Below are 16,049 nucleotides of genomic sequence, written 5' to 3' on the forward strand. Positions count from 1 at the left end.
GGGGAACGGGGAGGGGCTGGGGGAGGAGCTGGGGGAACGGGGAGGGGCTGGGGGGGAAGGGCGGGCCACAGTCGCCGCCGGCCACCGAGCCCCTCCCCCTGCGGGCCTGACCCGCGCAGACCGGTCCCGAGAGCGCTCGGTTGTCGGCAGCATACCCTACGAGGCCTTCCCCGGCCCCAACAACAGGGCTCGCCGGCCCCCTCGCCCGCACTCCGATGTGCCGACATCCGAGAGACTTTCGGGGATGTCAGGGGCTGGTTCTCGGGGCTCACGTCAGGATCTACCGTACGGCATATGCCCTAGAGGGTTAAGTAGTGCACGTGTTTGCGCGTTCCCCGCTGATTTTACAAAAGTAAGTGCTTCCCTTGCAGAGCGGGTGTTACTGTTGGCGACAAGGGGAGACGCGTGTTCACTGGCAGGAAACCGTGTCACCGGGACAGTAAAACGGTCAGGAAGAGCGTCGGTATCGATGGTGGAGGTCGTGCGGAACCGTCCTTTCCGCCCCTCGCTGTTGTAGCTCCGGCTCTTCCTCCCCGTCGTACCTCGGGCCCCTCTTCCGGCCCCCCTCGTGCATCCCAGCCCAGGCCCCCAGTGCACGCCGGGAGCCGTAGTCCTTTGCGGAGGCCCGCGGCGGCGGCCGTGAGGTCATCGGCGGGCGCCGCGCCGCGCGGCAGGAAGGGGCAGCACGCGCCTGCCGTCGGCTGCCGGGGTGCAGGTCTCCCGTCGCGGCGGCCGCCCGACATGCCCGAGGAGGCGGGCTTCCCGCCGGCCAAGAGGTTCCGGCCGGGCTGCGGGCCTGCCGGGGGGCGCGTGGTGATGCTGCTGACCGCGGGCGGCGGCGGTGGAGGCCGGAGGCAGCAGTCGGCCCTGGCGCAGCCCGCGGCCAGCCCCTACCCCGAGGCGGTGGAGCGGCAGCGCCGGAGCCTGCCCATCTTCTCGGCGCGGGGGCAGCTGCTGGCCCAGCTCCGGAACCTGGACAGCGCCGTCCTCATCGGTGAGTGGCCCGAGGGGCTCGGGGGAGAAGCCCCGCCGCGGGCCGCCACCCACGTGCCCGGCGGAGGGGCGTGCCGGGGACTTCGGGGCTCGGAGGGGAGGGCCGGGAGGCGGGCCCCGACGGAGGCGGCCCCCGGGGACGGGCCTGCTGCGGGGGAGCCGCCGGGAGGGGAGAACCGGGCGGGTCTGACGCGAAGTCGCAGCGTCTGGGGCGCGGACTAAGAGGCGGGCTTGTGGTTCGGGGGCGTTGATCCCCTGCGCTTACGTTATAGGAAGAGCACCCGAAGGACGGAGCGGACGAGCCCTCAGAGGGAGGAGGGAGAGCCAGGAGGGCGCGCGTCAGAGGAGCAGAGTCGTAGGGAGAAGGGAGTGGACGGCTGCAGCCGTGAGGCCCCATCCGGCACCAAAGCAGTGCCCGCTGGGTTTGGGTGCGGGGTACTGACTGTGGATCCCATTGAGCGCGCCGTCGGCAAAGCTGTGGGGCGTAGGAGCAGGTTTATCCCCGCGCTGAGCACTGAGTAGGCGGCGAGGGGAGGAAGGCAGTGAGAGCAGGCTTCTGCGGGAGGAAGGGAAGGAAGCTGGGGGATTTGCATTCATTGGTTGACGGGAAGAGCTCTGTAGAGACGAGCTGAAGGAGCTGAAGATGGAAAGCCGGCAGGAATAGAGGGGGGGGGCGGTGGAAGGGGTCGCTTGGAAACACGCTGGCCGGGAATAGGAGGGAGGATATCCAGGAGGCTGGGGGCTGGCGAAAGGAGGTGAGCATGGGTGTGGCGGGGGTGAAGTTTGTAGGGGGGGAGAGGGAGAGCACATGTGAGGACCTCAGTTATGTGGAATCGGTGCAGGAGCTCTGCTGAGAATGGGAGTCAGGGGCACAGAGCCAGGCCGCAGAAGCGAGAACAGGATCAGTGGTCCAGTGGTCGTGCTGCAGTCCAGGCGCTTTGGCCCCACTACAGACTCATACCTTCATATCATAGCTTCATCTGCACAGGTGGGCTGTTTCACTTTAGCAATGCTCAGGAGTCTGGTGTAAGAGCAGAAAAGATGGACAGGGAGACGTCGATCCACATTTGGGGTTTTGCCTGGTGGATTCAGCAGGAATGCAGCAGAATAATCACATTCTTAGTCTGTGATTCTTGGCTGGGTCAGGAGGATGAGCAGAGTGGGAAATGCAAGAATAATCCTATTTAGGACTCTAAGGTCAGAGAAGCTTAGTGATAGCCAGAGGGGAAGGATGCCCAGGTTTACCAAATTCTTTGTTCTACTTAAGTACAGTTAGAGGAACCCACGCAGGTGGGAAATAACATTGGGTGCTAACTGTATGTAGGATGTTCAGGTTCATGGAGGAGACAGGTAGACCTTCCCTGCTCTCCAGGGACTTGGGGTGTTGGCGCACAGTGTAAGGTGGTCAGTGCTGGAGGAGAGATGGACAAGGTACCAGGGACACAATAGGAAGAGGCCACCAGTGCAGCCCCAGGGAGAGAGTTTGAGGTGTGACTCATCCTGTAGAGTTTGCCAGGCAGACCTGGCAACAGTGGGCGCGTCCTGAAGTGTGGGCCAGGGCGGGGGTCTGAAAGAAAGGGCAGGCTTCAGAATGGCGTCGAGTTTGTTGCAGGTGGTGTGTAAGTGGGCCCGAGTACATCTCATTTTTTCTTCTGAGAAGTAACCATTTTATGTAACAGTTGTATTTCCTCCTATGGTTTTTTATGTGGGTTACCTATTGTTGAACATTTACATTGTTTCCAGTTTTTTGCTGCCCGGAACAAAGTTGAAGGACACATCTCTGGAAGCTAAATATTTACATGCATCTTTATTTTCTCAGAATCCATTCCTGCAAGTGGAATTGTCCAGGGTATAAACATTTTAAAGGTGCTTCTGATACAACTTGGCCTCTGAGGTGCAGTTAGAATGAACACTCCTCTAAGCGACACACTCGAGTGCCTTTTTTCCTGGGGCTTTATCAGCTTAGAGTTTGGTGAAATCTGTGTTAACTTGCATGTAGGTGAGACTTGTCTTCTTTCTCAGGGGAAACGGGCTCTGGGAAGACGACGCAGCTCCCGCAGTACCTCTACGAAGGGGGGGTCGGCCGCCAGGGTATCATTGCGGTGACCCAGCCTCGCCGAGTGGCTGCCATCTCTCTGGCCATGAGAGTCTCCGATGAGAAGAGAACTGAGCTCGGGAAGCTGGTACCTCACCTCCTTCTCTGCTGCTCGCCCACCCGCATGGCGCTTTCCTGAGGGAGGCTCGATCTTGCCCCGGTCACTCAGGCCTGAGTCTCTACTCATTCCCCAGACCTCACGTGTCTGTGCCATTTGCTTTGCGTTCAGAGTCTGTTGGCAAGTTGGATAAATTAGTTGCTTTCCTCGAGCATTCTTCGGGATTCCGTAACCTCTGAAATCTCTTATCTGTCTGAGAAATCGTAAGGACTTCTTTAGCGAATATGTGGGTATGGAGAATGAGCCCCAGAACTGTGGCTACATCCACTTTGCGTGTGTGTTTATGCATTTCACCTTAAAATATTTGGGGCATCTTTTCTTGTCTGTCTGTAGCTTCCTTTTAAGTTATTAAGTAGCTAGGGTAGGAGTCTAGTTTTAGGTTCTTTGTAGTGCTTACACTTGCAGTTACAGGGACGCGTCGGCTGCCCATGCGTGCCCGAGGGAGCAGGGGGCTGCGGCCCCAACGAGGGCACGCGTGCCCGCCCAGCACCGGGCACCCAGCGGCCGCTCAGCCCGCGCCGACTGAACGAGCGGTTCCTCGCGCAGGTGGGCTACACAGTGCGCTTCGACGACGTGACCTCAGAGGCCACCAGGATCAAGTTCCTGACGGACGGCATGCTTCTACGAGAAGCGATTTCCGACTCTCTGCTGCGCAAGTACAGCTGCGTCGTGTTGGATGAAGCCCACGAGCGGACTGTGCACACCGATGTGCTCTTCGGGGTGGTGAAGGCCGCCCAGAAGAGGAGAAAGGAACTGGGGAAGCTGCCTCTCAAAGTAGGTGTGGTTCGCATCCGGGAGAGGCTCGAGTTCCTTCCTCAGCCTGGCGCCCCTGCCTACCCTGCTTCCGGACGTGGGGGCACAGGCCTCACCGGCTGCCCGCCAGGCTGGGAAGGGGGGACCCGGACAGGCCCGGTGCGGCCTTGTCATCACGCTCTTCCGTCTCGAACGCAGGTGATTGTCATGTCCGCGACCATGGACGTGGATCTGTTCTCGCAGTATTTCAACGGAGCACCCGTCCTCTACCTGGAGGGTCGGCAGCACCCCATCCAGGTGTTCTACACCAAACAGCCGCAGCAGGATTACCTGCACGCCGCGCTCGTCTCCGTCTTCCAGGTCCACCAGGTGCGCGCTGGCCGCGCGTGCCCACACAGGCCGGGCTCCCCTCGCCGTCCGGGACACACTCGGCCTTGAAACGCTGCCAGCCGAAGCGCCCCCGTGCGCTGTGCCCGTGACATGAGTCACTGTGTCCGGCTTCTTACTTTTTGGCGTCTCTTATCTTCTCTAAAATGAAAAATAATTCCGCTCTGAGCGTCCTCATGCCTCAGCTGAGTCAGGAGACTTACTCGGTTAGAGCAGAGCGGCGTTCGGTTGTCAGTGCCGGCCGGAGCCCGCGGCGCCGCCGCCCGACTAAAGTGTGGCCCCTGCTCTTTACTGCCTGTTGTCAAGAGTTCGTGTCAACCCAGTAACGGGTAGCCCTTTAGGGTTTTCGGGTTCTTTGGAAAAACCGAGTTAGAGAAACATTGCAGAATCTCATTTTATTAGATGTTTACTTAAGTCCGAGTGATTAAATCCTCTCGTTTTTGTTGCCCTCATAAAATTGAGTGTTCGTACTTCATGTTAACTTTCTTAAAGAATCCAGAGGCAAATTTTTAAAAATAATTTTGATTTTAAGTGGTGAGTGCTTAAAGTTTAAAAGGGCAGTAGTTCGTTCTAAAAGAATCATGAAAACCAGCGGCTAGGCACATGGGCAGCTCAGTCGGTGAAGCGCCCGACTCTTGACTTCAGCTGAGGTTGTGATCTCAGGGTCAGGAGCTCTGCCCCAAGGGCGGCTGCTGACTCCTCCCTCAGCAGGGAGTCCGCTTGAGCGTCTCTGCCACCCCGCCTCCCACTTGCTCGAGTGCGTGTGCGCTCGCCTCTCTCCAGTCAGTCAGTCAGTCAGTCAATCTTAAACAACCCAGCAGCTGCTTTTACGTCCCCGTTGCAGATCCCGGCTGCTTCCTCGTGATTCCCTAGTGTTTCCGACGGTACCTGCCGACACTGTGGGTCTCGGGCAGTTAGTTCCTGCCACAGGAGGTGAGGCTTTACCCTTACCCTCCCTGACCTGATGCTCCTCCAGCCTCTCAGCATAGACATATCTCATGGTTTTCAAGCCACCGGTCAGGATTGCAGCTTCGGGACCCCACGTTGCCAGCAGGACCCATCCCGATGGCTCCTTCCTTGTGCGACATAGTCGTACAAGTTTTCTGCGTTCCTGTGGCTCATTTTCCCCCAGGTGTTCCAGCGTCTCCCATTGGACCATCGTGAATATTTTTCCTGTGTTTGCATGCGATCACTTTTCCCCGGAGCGCCTCATGCTGTCTTTCTGCAGGGCAGGTTGCTCCTAAGCCTCGGCACAGCTTCTGGACTTGTCCCAAGCTTCCAGGTTGAATCCCGTTCCAGCCTCCCCTGTCTGCCGTGTCTGCCCGGCCTCCTGCCCTGTCGGCTAGAGGAGGGCAGCTGGGGTCAACCACGCCGTGCTCAGGTTTCCCCCTCCCGTGACCCACCCCTGCCTCACGGCCGAGGCCCAGGCCTTCCTGTCTTCTCCAGGGAGCCCGGCCGTGTCTTGCCGCCGTACGCCCTTCGGACCACGCCCAGGCTGGAGCACCCTCTGCCCAGTCCTTCCCTCCCCCTCGTCTCTCAAAACGGGTCGAAACTTGGGATCCCTTTTCTCTTCTGCTGCGTCTTTTGCTCTGGGCTTAACCGTGTAGATGGAGGAACGTGCTCGCTTCGGCGGCAGATCTACTAGATGTGGGAACTGGCTTTTTTTTTTTTTAAGATTTTATTTATTTGACAGAGAGACACACAGCGAGAGAGGGAACACAAGCAGGGGGAGTGGGAGAGGGAGAAGCAGGCTTCCCCACTGAGCAGGGAGCCCGATGCGGGGCTCGATCCCAGGACCCTGGGATCATAACCTGGGCCGAAAGCAGACGCTTAACGACTGAGCCACCCAGGTGCCCCAAGGGAACTGGCTTTTAAACATCGCTGGCCAACTCACTCAAGTGACAGCTCCGTGTACCGTGGGTGGGGCCGTTCTCCTGGAGGAGACACCAAGTTTAGGCCCGTGTACCTCTCCACGGGGAGATCACTGCTATTGTGTTCCATGCAGCCTGCGCTCATCGGCACCTAGTGACCCCACGCTTCCCTTCCACAGGAGGCCCCTCCTTCTCAGGACATCCTGGTGTTCCTCACCGGGCAGGAGGAGATCGAAGCCATGAGCAAGACCTGCCGAGACATCGCGAAGCACCTCCCAGACGGTTGCCCCTCCATGCTGGTCCTTCCTCTCTATGCCTCCCTGCCCTACGCCCAGCAGCTCCGCGTCTTCCAGGGGGCCCCAAAGGTGAGTGCGCACCTGTCCTGTGCAGCCCCATCCCTGGGCACCTGTGGGGGTGGGATGCTCGGGTACCAGATGCATGAGCCGCGAAGCCGCGGGACTAGAAGACACAGCCCCAGACGGGGCTCCCCAGCCTGGTGGAAACAGGGAGAGTGGGGAGACCGTGGGGGTGCGGTGGGCAGAGGCAGGAGGTGACTGGTGGACGAGGGGCTCTCCCAAGTCCGACATAGACCATAGTGCGCCCACCACACCGTGTAGTGCAAGCGCCGGCCAGGCCAGGCACTGTGCGTTCACCGTGCATACACCCTGCGTGTGCGCCCTGCCTCTGGAGAACTGGCAGGGTGGTCCCGTCGTATAGACATGGACACCCCGAGAGACGGCGCTCAGGGAGTGCCCGGCAGGGCCGGGGGTCCAGCCCACGCCTGCCTGTTCCCCTGCGTCTCATCATCTCAAGTAAGCCTTGAAGACGGGAACCTCCCTACTCAGTGTTAGGAATTCCCGTTAGTCACGTGGATCTGGAGCACGAGTGGACTGTGGAAGCTACTGGTGAGAACTATGTTGTGAAACTTCGGAGTCCTGGGTGTCACTTTCTGGTTGCTTCCTACTTCCAGGGCTGTCGCAAAGTGATCGTTTCAACCAACATCGCTGAGACCTCCATAACCATCACGGGAATAAAATATGTGGTCGACACGGGCATGGTTAAAGCAAAGAAGTATAATCCTGGTGAGAATCGAGCTCACGAGCCCCTCTTCTCCCCACAGCTTCTCCCAGCCAGCGCCTCCTGCTTGGACTCATTGTGACCCACCAGGGCGGCACGGGCAGTGCGGGTGACCCAGGCCGAAAGCAGTCAGGTCCAGGAAGGAGGCAGGCAGCAGGAGCGAGGGGCCCAGTGTGGCAGGACGGGTCCAGGCTTCGCTGGCTTGAGAACAGGGGCCGGGCCTGGCCTGAGACCCCCTGAGGAGCTGGGTGAGGGGGCTGTGCAGCCAGGGACCCCCGACACCAGGGCAGGAGCTTCATCGGGATGGATGTTTGAGCTCCAGGCATCCCAGGAAGCAAACCTCCCAGGCTGGGGTGAGATACCATCTATTCCTGAGGGTGTGCAGTGAGAGCTTGCTGGACGCTCCGGTCCTCTGTCTGCTTTCTACTGGGCTTTGTGCTACGGAGGATTAGAGGCAGCCAAAGTGTCTGATTACAGAGCACGACTCAGCTCCCGAGGGTGCGGACTTGGAGTTAGTGTTGGAAGGACCCGTTCCCCTGTGCCTGACACAGAGCACACCTTTATCCAGGACGCGTGTCATATTCAGTCCCGGGAGTGACTCCATCCCACGTCTCCCTCTTGCAGCACAGCTGGGAGGGCGGGTGCAGGCACGGGCATTGACTGGTGACCAGCTACCCTAGTTTCCTGGAGTCGGGGTGTGGGCACTGAAAAGCCCCGCGGCCTGGGAAACCCTTTGTCCCAGGCAGACCGGCCGAGGATATTCTGACGTTCCCGAGGTGCATCCCCCGCTGTTTCAGTGTGGAGCGCTTGCTCTGGTTCTGTGCTTTCCCACGGGGCCTTGGGGTTCTGGACTCGTGCTGCAGGAAGGATCACCGGTGTTCTGAGGAATGCTGCTGCTTCTCCACGCTGCGGACCAGTGTGCCCAGGTGTTGGGTGAAGCGCTAACGCGGGCCCTTCTCCCCCCAGGCAGCGGCCTGGAGGTGCTTGCCGTGCAGCGCGTGTCCAAGACCCAGGCGTGGCAGCGCTCGGGCCGGGCCGGCAGGGAGGACAGCGGTATCTGTTACCGGCTCTACACGGAGGACGAGTTCGAGAAGTTTGAGAAGATGACCGTGCCGGAGATCCAGAGGTAGGTGCTCCCGCGCCCCCGCCGCCCTGCGCCCCCGCACCCCCGCCGCCCCCGCCGCTCCGACCAGGGAGCTGCAGGACCCGGAGCAGGTGCGTCAGCCGCGGGTCTGCTCCTCACAGGTGCAACCTGGCGAGCGTGCTGCTGCAGCTCCTTGCAATGAAAGTCCCCGATGTGCTCACCTTTGATTTCATGTCCAAGCCCTCTCCAGGTAGGCGGCAGGGGCCTGGGTGCATGAGGACCAACAACTAACGGGTGGGCTCTCCGTAAAGGGTCTGGGGGTCTTCTCCTCTCTCGTTCCCTTTGCTGCATAAGCTCGGCTGTCGGAGAGGCACCTGGGACTCTCTAGGGAGGTTCTGTGCCCGTAAGAGTTCAGGGGCGGGAGCCGTGGCTTCGCGTTGGGCCTGGGCGCGGCATTTCGTCTTCGCGCTTGTGTGCGTTATTACGTCGTTGGACATGCTGCTTGATCCTTCAGCAGGTGATGCGTGGACATGGTTAGAAATTCAGAAAGTAGGAAGGGGAGAATAGGAAGAGTTTCTTGGCTGGGCCTCGCAGGGCCTGTGGGCACTGCTGCATGTCTCCGCTTCCGCATGCGGGTCCCGGCGGCGCCACGGCACATCTGTGTGCGGGGTGCGTGCATGTGACGCAGTGGGGTCACAGGCCATTGCTGCAGGCGGACCTGAAGACGGGGGTGTCGCCGGCCGCTGTGCCCCAGGACCGGGGTTGGGCGCAGAGTCCTCCGCTCCCTGAAGCGCAGACTGGCTGCAGGTTTTCCTCCTCTGCCGTCTGTCTGTAGACCACATTCAGGCAGCTGTCGCCCAGCTGGACCTGCTGGGTGCTCTCGAACGGAAGGACGACCAGCTTGCCCTGACTCCACTGGGAAGAAAGATGGCAGCTTTCCCTTTAGAGCCCAGATTTGCCAAAGTGAGTCGCCTCTCCCCACCGTGCCCCTTCTGCCCGTCACAGCTCGTGGGGCAGCAGCCTGCACCCCGCCCCCCGCCCCGGCTTCAACTTCACTGTTGCCCCTGAGTAGCTGTGGCCCCACGTTGTGTCTGACACGCGCTGGCCTCATGGGAGATTCAGGGCCGCGCTAAGTCGTGAGCCCCCCATGCCCCCGGGAACGTGGGAGCCTGCGGGAGGGCCGTGGGCTTCTGGCGAGCAGGTGGCTGCAGAGACACCCGGCCTCCGAGGCCGCGGGCAGAAGAGCTGTGCTCAGAACGGGGGAGAGCTCGGTGCACACCGTCTGTCATTTCTGTGCGCAGACCGTACTACTGTCCCCCAAGTTCCACTGCACCGAGGAGATCCTGACCATCGTTTCTCTGCTGTCGGTGGACAGCGTTCTGTGCAGCCCTCCGGCCCGGCGTGACGAGGTGCAGGCCGTCCGCAAGAAGTTCGTGTCCGGGGAGGGGGACCACATCACGCTGCTCAACATCTACCGGACCTTCAAGAACCTGGGCGGCAGTAAGGTCAGCCTCGGCCCGGGCCTTCTCTCCCGCGGTGCGTCCCCCCGCACTTGAGCCTGGCACACGCCTGCCCCTCGCGGTCAGTGGGGGCGGCCCTGCCGCGGCGCCTGCGCACAGGCCTGGCCTCCGCCCCGTCGGTGTCCCCCTCGTCCTTGCCGGCAGGGGCTCCAGGTGCTGGGTGGCCCAGCTTCTTAGCTCTGAAGTGAGCTTTTCCCCACCTGCCCCTGACTTTGTCCGTGGTAGCATTGGCTTGGTGGCTCTTTCTGCTCCTCAGAGCCAGATGGGGACGGCATTCTCGACCCCCGCCCCGTGACGGCAGAGCGCTCTGAAACCTCTCACAAGCCAGAGCGGTGCAAAGGGGAGAAGCAGTCGTCATTAATTCACGCGGAGATGGTTTGCCGTGTTCCTAGACCCAAAAAGTAGCTTGTCTTAAGCTTTTCTGATACCTCAGGCCCCACGTTGCTAACAGATGCACAAAAGAAATGCAGCTAAAGCCCCACGGTTCCTGCGGCAGCTTGATGCCGGAGCGTCCAGCGCAGCTCCCGGGTCAGCCCAGCTCCGGGGGGTCCGCGCAGCTCCGGGGTCATTGCAGCTCAGGGTTGGGGGGTCCTGCAGCTCCGGGGTGGGGGCCGGTTGGGCCACCTCTGTGGGGCTCGCTGCAGAACAGACACACTGAACGCTGCCTTTGCTTTTCCCCCTTTTCCATAAAAGTGAAAATCCTGTTGTGCTGCTTGCAGTTAGCAAAACCAAGTACTAACTTAGGTCTTCCCTACAAGTGAGATGGTGTGATGCACGCTTTCAGAAATACACCCGTATGTTCTCTCATTTGTCGGTGAATCCGCACGTGCGCCTGCTGTGTGCACTTCTACTCTGCATCGTGACGCAGTCAGTTCTCGAGAAAGACAGCCACTACTCAGGTTCGGTGGTTGTAAACATTCTGCTGTATTTATCTCAGTTTATTTTTGAGGAAAGAAAATGCTGTACATCCAGCAAAAGCCCTTCCCGCGGGGGTGACCGCGTGCCTGACTGCGTGAGCGCACGGTTTCCTGCGCACCCGCAGCGGTCGGGAGGGTTCCCACTCAACCCCGCCCTGCCTCTCCGCAAAGTGACGCGTTTTTGCCAAGTCGGTGAATATGAAACCCTATCGTCTCAGTTACTTTACATCACTTTGCCGTGAGTCCCCCAGAGGCCGAGCATCGTGCGGACCTTTATTGGACGTTCGCGGTCCGTGTCTGCGTGTCGGGTGTTCCCGTCCTTTGTCCTTTCTCCTGCCAAGTTGTTGGTCGTTGTCTCATCGATACATAGACGTTTTCTTCATGTATTCTGGGGTCATTAATACTTTATTGAGTGTAGTGATGCAAATACTCCAGTCTGTAGCTTTTTTCACGGTGACTTGACATAAGGAACTTTTTTTAAAAGTTTTGTTTATTTAAGTAACCTTTACGCCCAGCGTGGGCCCCGAACCCACCACCCTGAGATTGAGCGTTGTGAGCTTCCCCAACCCAGCCAGCTGAGGCCCCCGACACGAGGGAATTTTTAGTCTGTGAAAGTATTTCTAATTTACCCTTACCATTCATGCTTTCTGATACAAAGCGGTTTTCCTGTATTTTTGGCAACTGACGTCTTCTCTCTGAATTCAGCTACGTTCTCAGAGTTCTGTTTTTTTTCTCTGTGGAAGTGACAGGGTTGTCTTCTTTCTCTCCCGTGCAGGACTGGTGCAGAGAGAACTTTGTCAACAGCAAGAACATGCTGCTGGTGGCCGAAGTCCGAGCGCAGCTGAGGGATATCTGCCTGAAGGTACCGGCCCTCCTGGCGTCTGGGAGACCTCCTCCCCTGGTCCGCAGCTGAAATCCTGGCGTCTCCCCTCTGGGGTTCTAGTCCCACTTTGCAGACGCTGAAACTAGGGCCTAAACAACTTGGGTAGTTTGTCCCGGGAGCCGGCAGCCTGGAAGGAGAGACCAGTTAGCTGCAGGACTCAGGGGCTCCCTGGAGGTGGTGACAGCTGAGATGAAGAGCGTCCCCCACAGGCGGGGCTCAGCGGAGTGCGGAAGCCAAAACCCCTGGCTCTTAAAGGGAGAGAGGGGGGATGGAGAGGTTTGTCCGGAAACAGTCGAGCCCCCCAGGGACCGTCGGAGGGCTGGGGGGCGCTCTCAGGCGGCTCTCTGCACGCCCCTCCCGCTTCCCGCCTTCTGCCTCCTTGGTGATTGCTCTCCCAGGCCTCCCCCCGCCTCCCCCCGGGGAGCCAGGACAGTGGTCAGGTTTCCCGAGCTCCCACTCCCCACGGCTGGAGGGGAGAAGCGGGCTGGCGGGGTCAGGCGGGTGTGCACCTGCACGCTGCTCGGCTGGTGCTCTGCTCCCAGGGGGCGCAGCTGAGGGCTGGGAGCTTCTGGAACCGGTGCTGGGGGGCCGACTGCGGGGGATGTGGACCCGGGAGGCTCTGGGAGGGGCTCGCTGGAGGGGCGCGCCAGAACACGAAGGGGAATTTGGCTGCGGAGGAAGTGCAGGAAAGGCCCTTACCCCCGGGGCCGCAGCCGGCCATCCATCCCGGGCGGCGAGGCGTGCGGGGTCCCGTGCCCGGCCGGAGCCTTGGTGGCCCAGTCCACGTCCCGGGCTTCCGCTGAGCCTGACCGGGGGTGGTCTCTGCTGCTTGCATCTCCCGCCGCAGATGTCCATGCCGATGGTGTCCTCCCGCGGGGACATGGAGAGCGTCCGCCGCTGCCTGGCGCACAGCCTGTTCATGAGCGCGGCGGAGCTGCAGCCGGACGGCACGTACGTGACCACGGACGCCCGCCAGCCGGTGGCCATCCACCCCTCGTCCGTGCTCTTCCACTGCCGGCCGGCCTGCGTCGTCTACACAGAGCTACTGCACACCGGCAGGTGCTACATGCGGGACCTGTGCGTCGTGGACGCCGACTGGCTGTACGAGGCCGCCCCCGACTACTTCCGGAGGAAGCTGCGGGCGGCCCGTGACTGAGCCCCCCGCCCCCCCCCGGGGGGGGGGCCTGGCGCTGGGGGGGCTCGACCAGCCCGAGCCCGGCGCGCAGGGCCCTGCGCTTCTGTTTAGGGGGTGGAAGCTGCAGCCCTGGGCGCTCGGTCCCCGCGGGGCGCTCCCCCCGGGAACTGCCGCAGCTCCCCGCCTGCCGCATGGGCGCGTCGTAGCAGCGCGCGAGGGTGCGCGCCGGGCCCACAATGGACAGACCGTGAGACGCGGGCCATCGCGCCCCGTGTGAACCCCCGAGTCCCTGTGATGGGGAGGATTCCCGAGAGGGGACTCTGCGGGGTTGCAGAGCTCAGCTGTTGTGCTTGCATCTGTTCTCACGTTCTAGAAGTTTGAGGAGGGACGTGCTGTTGGCTCTCCCCTCGTGAACCTCACGCCCCAGGGCGCCAACCTCCTTGCGGCTCCTGGGCTCCGAGCCGGGCGGTGGAGGCGTGCTGACCTGGCGGTGCGGCGGCCCGCAGCACGGGCCCTGGCCGCGTCTCTGCCCAGCGGGGCACGTCCGACCCCGCGGGCCTGAGGCCTGGCGCGGCTCTCCCGGCAGGGCCGGGCCGGGAGCTCTGGGGGCGGCTGGAGGGGGCGGCCGGTGAGGACCCAGCCGCACCTGGGGTTTGTGCTCTTGCGTCTCATTCCCTGTCTCCGTGCTTTTTGGGGACAGGGGGACACAGCCTGGCTTTGCTCCTTCCTGCGTGAGCTGGTCCCCCCTCTGGGCCTCAGTTTGCACGTCTGTCAGAGGGAGTCCCAGGGTCTCCAGTCTCTTCCGGGCCTCGTGTTCTGAGAAGGGGAGAGACACCAAAGGTTCCTCTTCACTATTTAATCACCATAAGCAAGTCATCTTTTCCCAGAGAGTGTTTTGCCCTAAAAGAAGCCGACTTAGCATTTTTCCTGGGCTTGGTGGGTCTGAACACACATGTGCAGTATTTCTGCCATTCTTTACCCGGTGGACCGTGCGCCTCCAAAGCAGGGGCCACACTGCCCGGGACGCTCTGCAGAGACCACGGGCAGGCTTCACTCTGGGGCGGGGGCTCGGCCTCCCCGTTGATTCCCCCCCGAGCACCCCAGCGTCCGGCCAGGGCCGCGGGGTCCTAGATACCCCGTCTTCCTGAATTCTTAAGACTTTCAGCTGGCTCTTTCTCAGACCACCTCGTTCTTTGCGGTTGTTGACTTTCTGACGAGTTCAGAAAAATTTTAACTATTTTTTTCATTTCTTAATAGAGGCTTAGGATGTTCAGCCTGACGGGAAAGAATACATTGTAGTTTTAATAAAAAGTGAATCATGCTGGTAAACAGTGGGGAGTGGGTGATGACGTTCCTCAGTACCTTCTCTGGGGTTCCCTGGGGCAAGGGCAGCATCCGCCCTGCTCAGTACCTGTTCGAGCGGGAGCCCGGGGCACAGAGCTTCCAACAGCTTTAATGTTTCTGTACAGAAAGACGTTCGTCGCCGCAACATTCTGGCAGAGTTTTGATACAGTAGTTTTTTTTATCGGGCTTTTCAAAAAGTTAATTTTTAACCTAGCTGCTCAGGGATTGAACCAGATTGGAAACCCCATTTTGACTACGAATTACTATAAAGAAATAAACGGCTGTTTATACCGAGCTGCAGGGGACACCGCACTTTCTTAAGTTCCGTGTTTCCTATTGACGTCGCATCGCCATCCGTGAGAAGACCTCTGAGGTGAGACGCCTCTTCCCAGCCTGGGCCGTCTCTCCGGATGAACCACCAGCTGCCCCAAGCAGCCTCGTGGGGGGAGATGCCCTCCCCGCAGACCACAGGCCTCCCGTGCTCCCGGCGCGCGGCCCATGCGTGGAGTCCCCACGAGGGACGAACCGCCAGCACCCAGCCCCTGACAAGAACCCCTCCTTGGGCAGCACCTCTGCAGGCTGCGGAGGCCGGTTCTCGGACCTCCCTGCGCCCGCGTGCTCCCGCCGTTCCGGCGGCTTGGCCAGGCCAGGCGTGACCACGGGCTTCCTCCAGCGCGCCAGGACCCGCGGCACTGACGGGAAGCGAGGGCTTTAGGTTCTGACTGGATTATGAGAACTTGCAGGAGAAAACCCCAACTGCTCAGGTTTACGTTGTGTTTTGAGTCTGTTGGGACAGACAGCCCCGCGGAATCAGCAGCTCCTGTATATGACGGTCCACCGAACGCAGGACTGTCAGATCCATTAAAGCTGAATCTTGGCCATGATGTGTGTGGCTCTTTCTTGCAACTCCTTTCCCTGCTGTTTAGAATATATTTAAGTATTAGTATTAGTCTTCGCCACTCATTCGGGAAGACTGACTTTCTTGATAGGGAGTGTCAGGCCCGTGGGCTCTCTAAGCACTAGAACCTGACCAGGTGGGCAGGAGTGCGAGGCCAGGCCTTCCTGGGGCTGATGCGCCAGCCCGGAGCCAGGAGTTCTCAGGCTGACTACCCGGGGAGAGGTCAGGGTGGGAAAGGGGAGCCCTCAACAGAGGTGGGGACTTACTAGCACCTGTGCGCCCAAAGGTACACCTTTTCGTGTGTTGCATGTCTAATTAGCACGTTAAATGTTCACCCCAAGGGTGATTTTCAGTGTTACAATCAGAGAAAGTCATTGAAAGTTCCGCGCTGGGGTCCACCTTGGCACAGGCTGGTTTGGTGTGGTGGTATTCAGAAAGGGGAGTTTTGTCTGGGCAGGTAGAGGTGGGCATGATGCAGGCACAAGGCTGTGAAAGCGTGTTAGGTTCCTGAGGTTTGCGCTCCTCCCAGGGCGGAGACTTTAATCTTGTAACAAAGCAGAGGTAACAGTCTGGGCCGGAGGAAGGGGCTGTGGGTGCACTGAGGGGCCGGTATAAATGGAGTGGGGTCTTGGGCTCATCTCCCGTAAGGGATGCCGGCCTTGTTTGCTTTTGAAACAGCCCCGGGAGTTTTACCGCTCATTTCTTATTTCTGATGTAGTAAAGCTGGAAACTGTTTCTGCATCCCCTTTGTTACCTTAAAATCCTTAGCTCCTGAGGGTTTTTTGCATCTTTGCGATTCTGACACCGCCTAGGAGTTCTGCCAGAAGCTGCTTGGGCAAATAGGGTGTAGGTCACGGAGCATAGCTGGGGGCCTGAAGTGACCTCTTGGGTGCCTTGAAAACTTTTTCTGGTCCCCTCGCCCCCGCTCCCAGCTTCCTGGCCCCAGAACAATGCCGTGCCTTCGTAACTGAGTG

The 16,049-nt window shown here is 60.1% G+C and overlaps 1 protein-coding gene across 2 annotated transcripts; it reads left to right on the top strand.

The window, feature by feature from the left end:
• Nucleotides 1-359: 359 nt before the first annotated feature.
• On the top strand, nucleotides 360-15,061 carry DHX33 (DEAH-box helicase 33). Of its 2 annotated transcripts, none has more exons than XM_025864259.2 (12): nucleotides 360-994; nucleotides 3,016-3,176; nucleotides 3,753-3,980; nucleotides 4,158-4,328; nucleotides 6,397-6,582; nucleotides 7,188-7,299; nucleotides 8,261-8,420; nucleotides 8,540-8,628; nucleotides 9,214-9,341; nucleotides 9,680-9,883; nucleotides 11,591-11,677; nucleotides 12,546-15,061. In XM_025864259.2, exons 1-12 carry the CDS (start codon nucleotides 742-744, stop codon nucleotides 12,852-12,854), a joined length of 2,088 nt encoding a protein of 695 aa, XP_025720044.1. In that variant the 5' UTR covers nucleotides 360-741; the 3' UTR covers nucleotides 12,855-15,061. The 2 variants fall into 2 exon arrangements, with proteins under 2 accessions (XP_025720044.1, XP_073737661.1); XM_073881560.1 differs by lacking the exon at nucleotides 360-994 and adding an exon at nucleotides 1,642-1,748.
• The last annotated feature ends 988 nt before the right edge of the window (nucleotides 15,062-16,049 follow it).

The sequence above is a fragment of the Callorhinus ursinus genome, unplaced genomic scaffold, assembly GCF_003265705.2.
Source record: "Callorhinus ursinus isolate GAN/ISIS: 27379988/994484 unplaced genomic scaffold, GSC_fseal_2.0 scaffold43, whole genome shotgun sequence".
Classification (NCBI taxonomy): domain Eukaryota; kingdom Metazoa; phylum Chordata; class Mammalia; order Carnivora; family Otariidae; genus Callorhinus; species Callorhinus ursinus.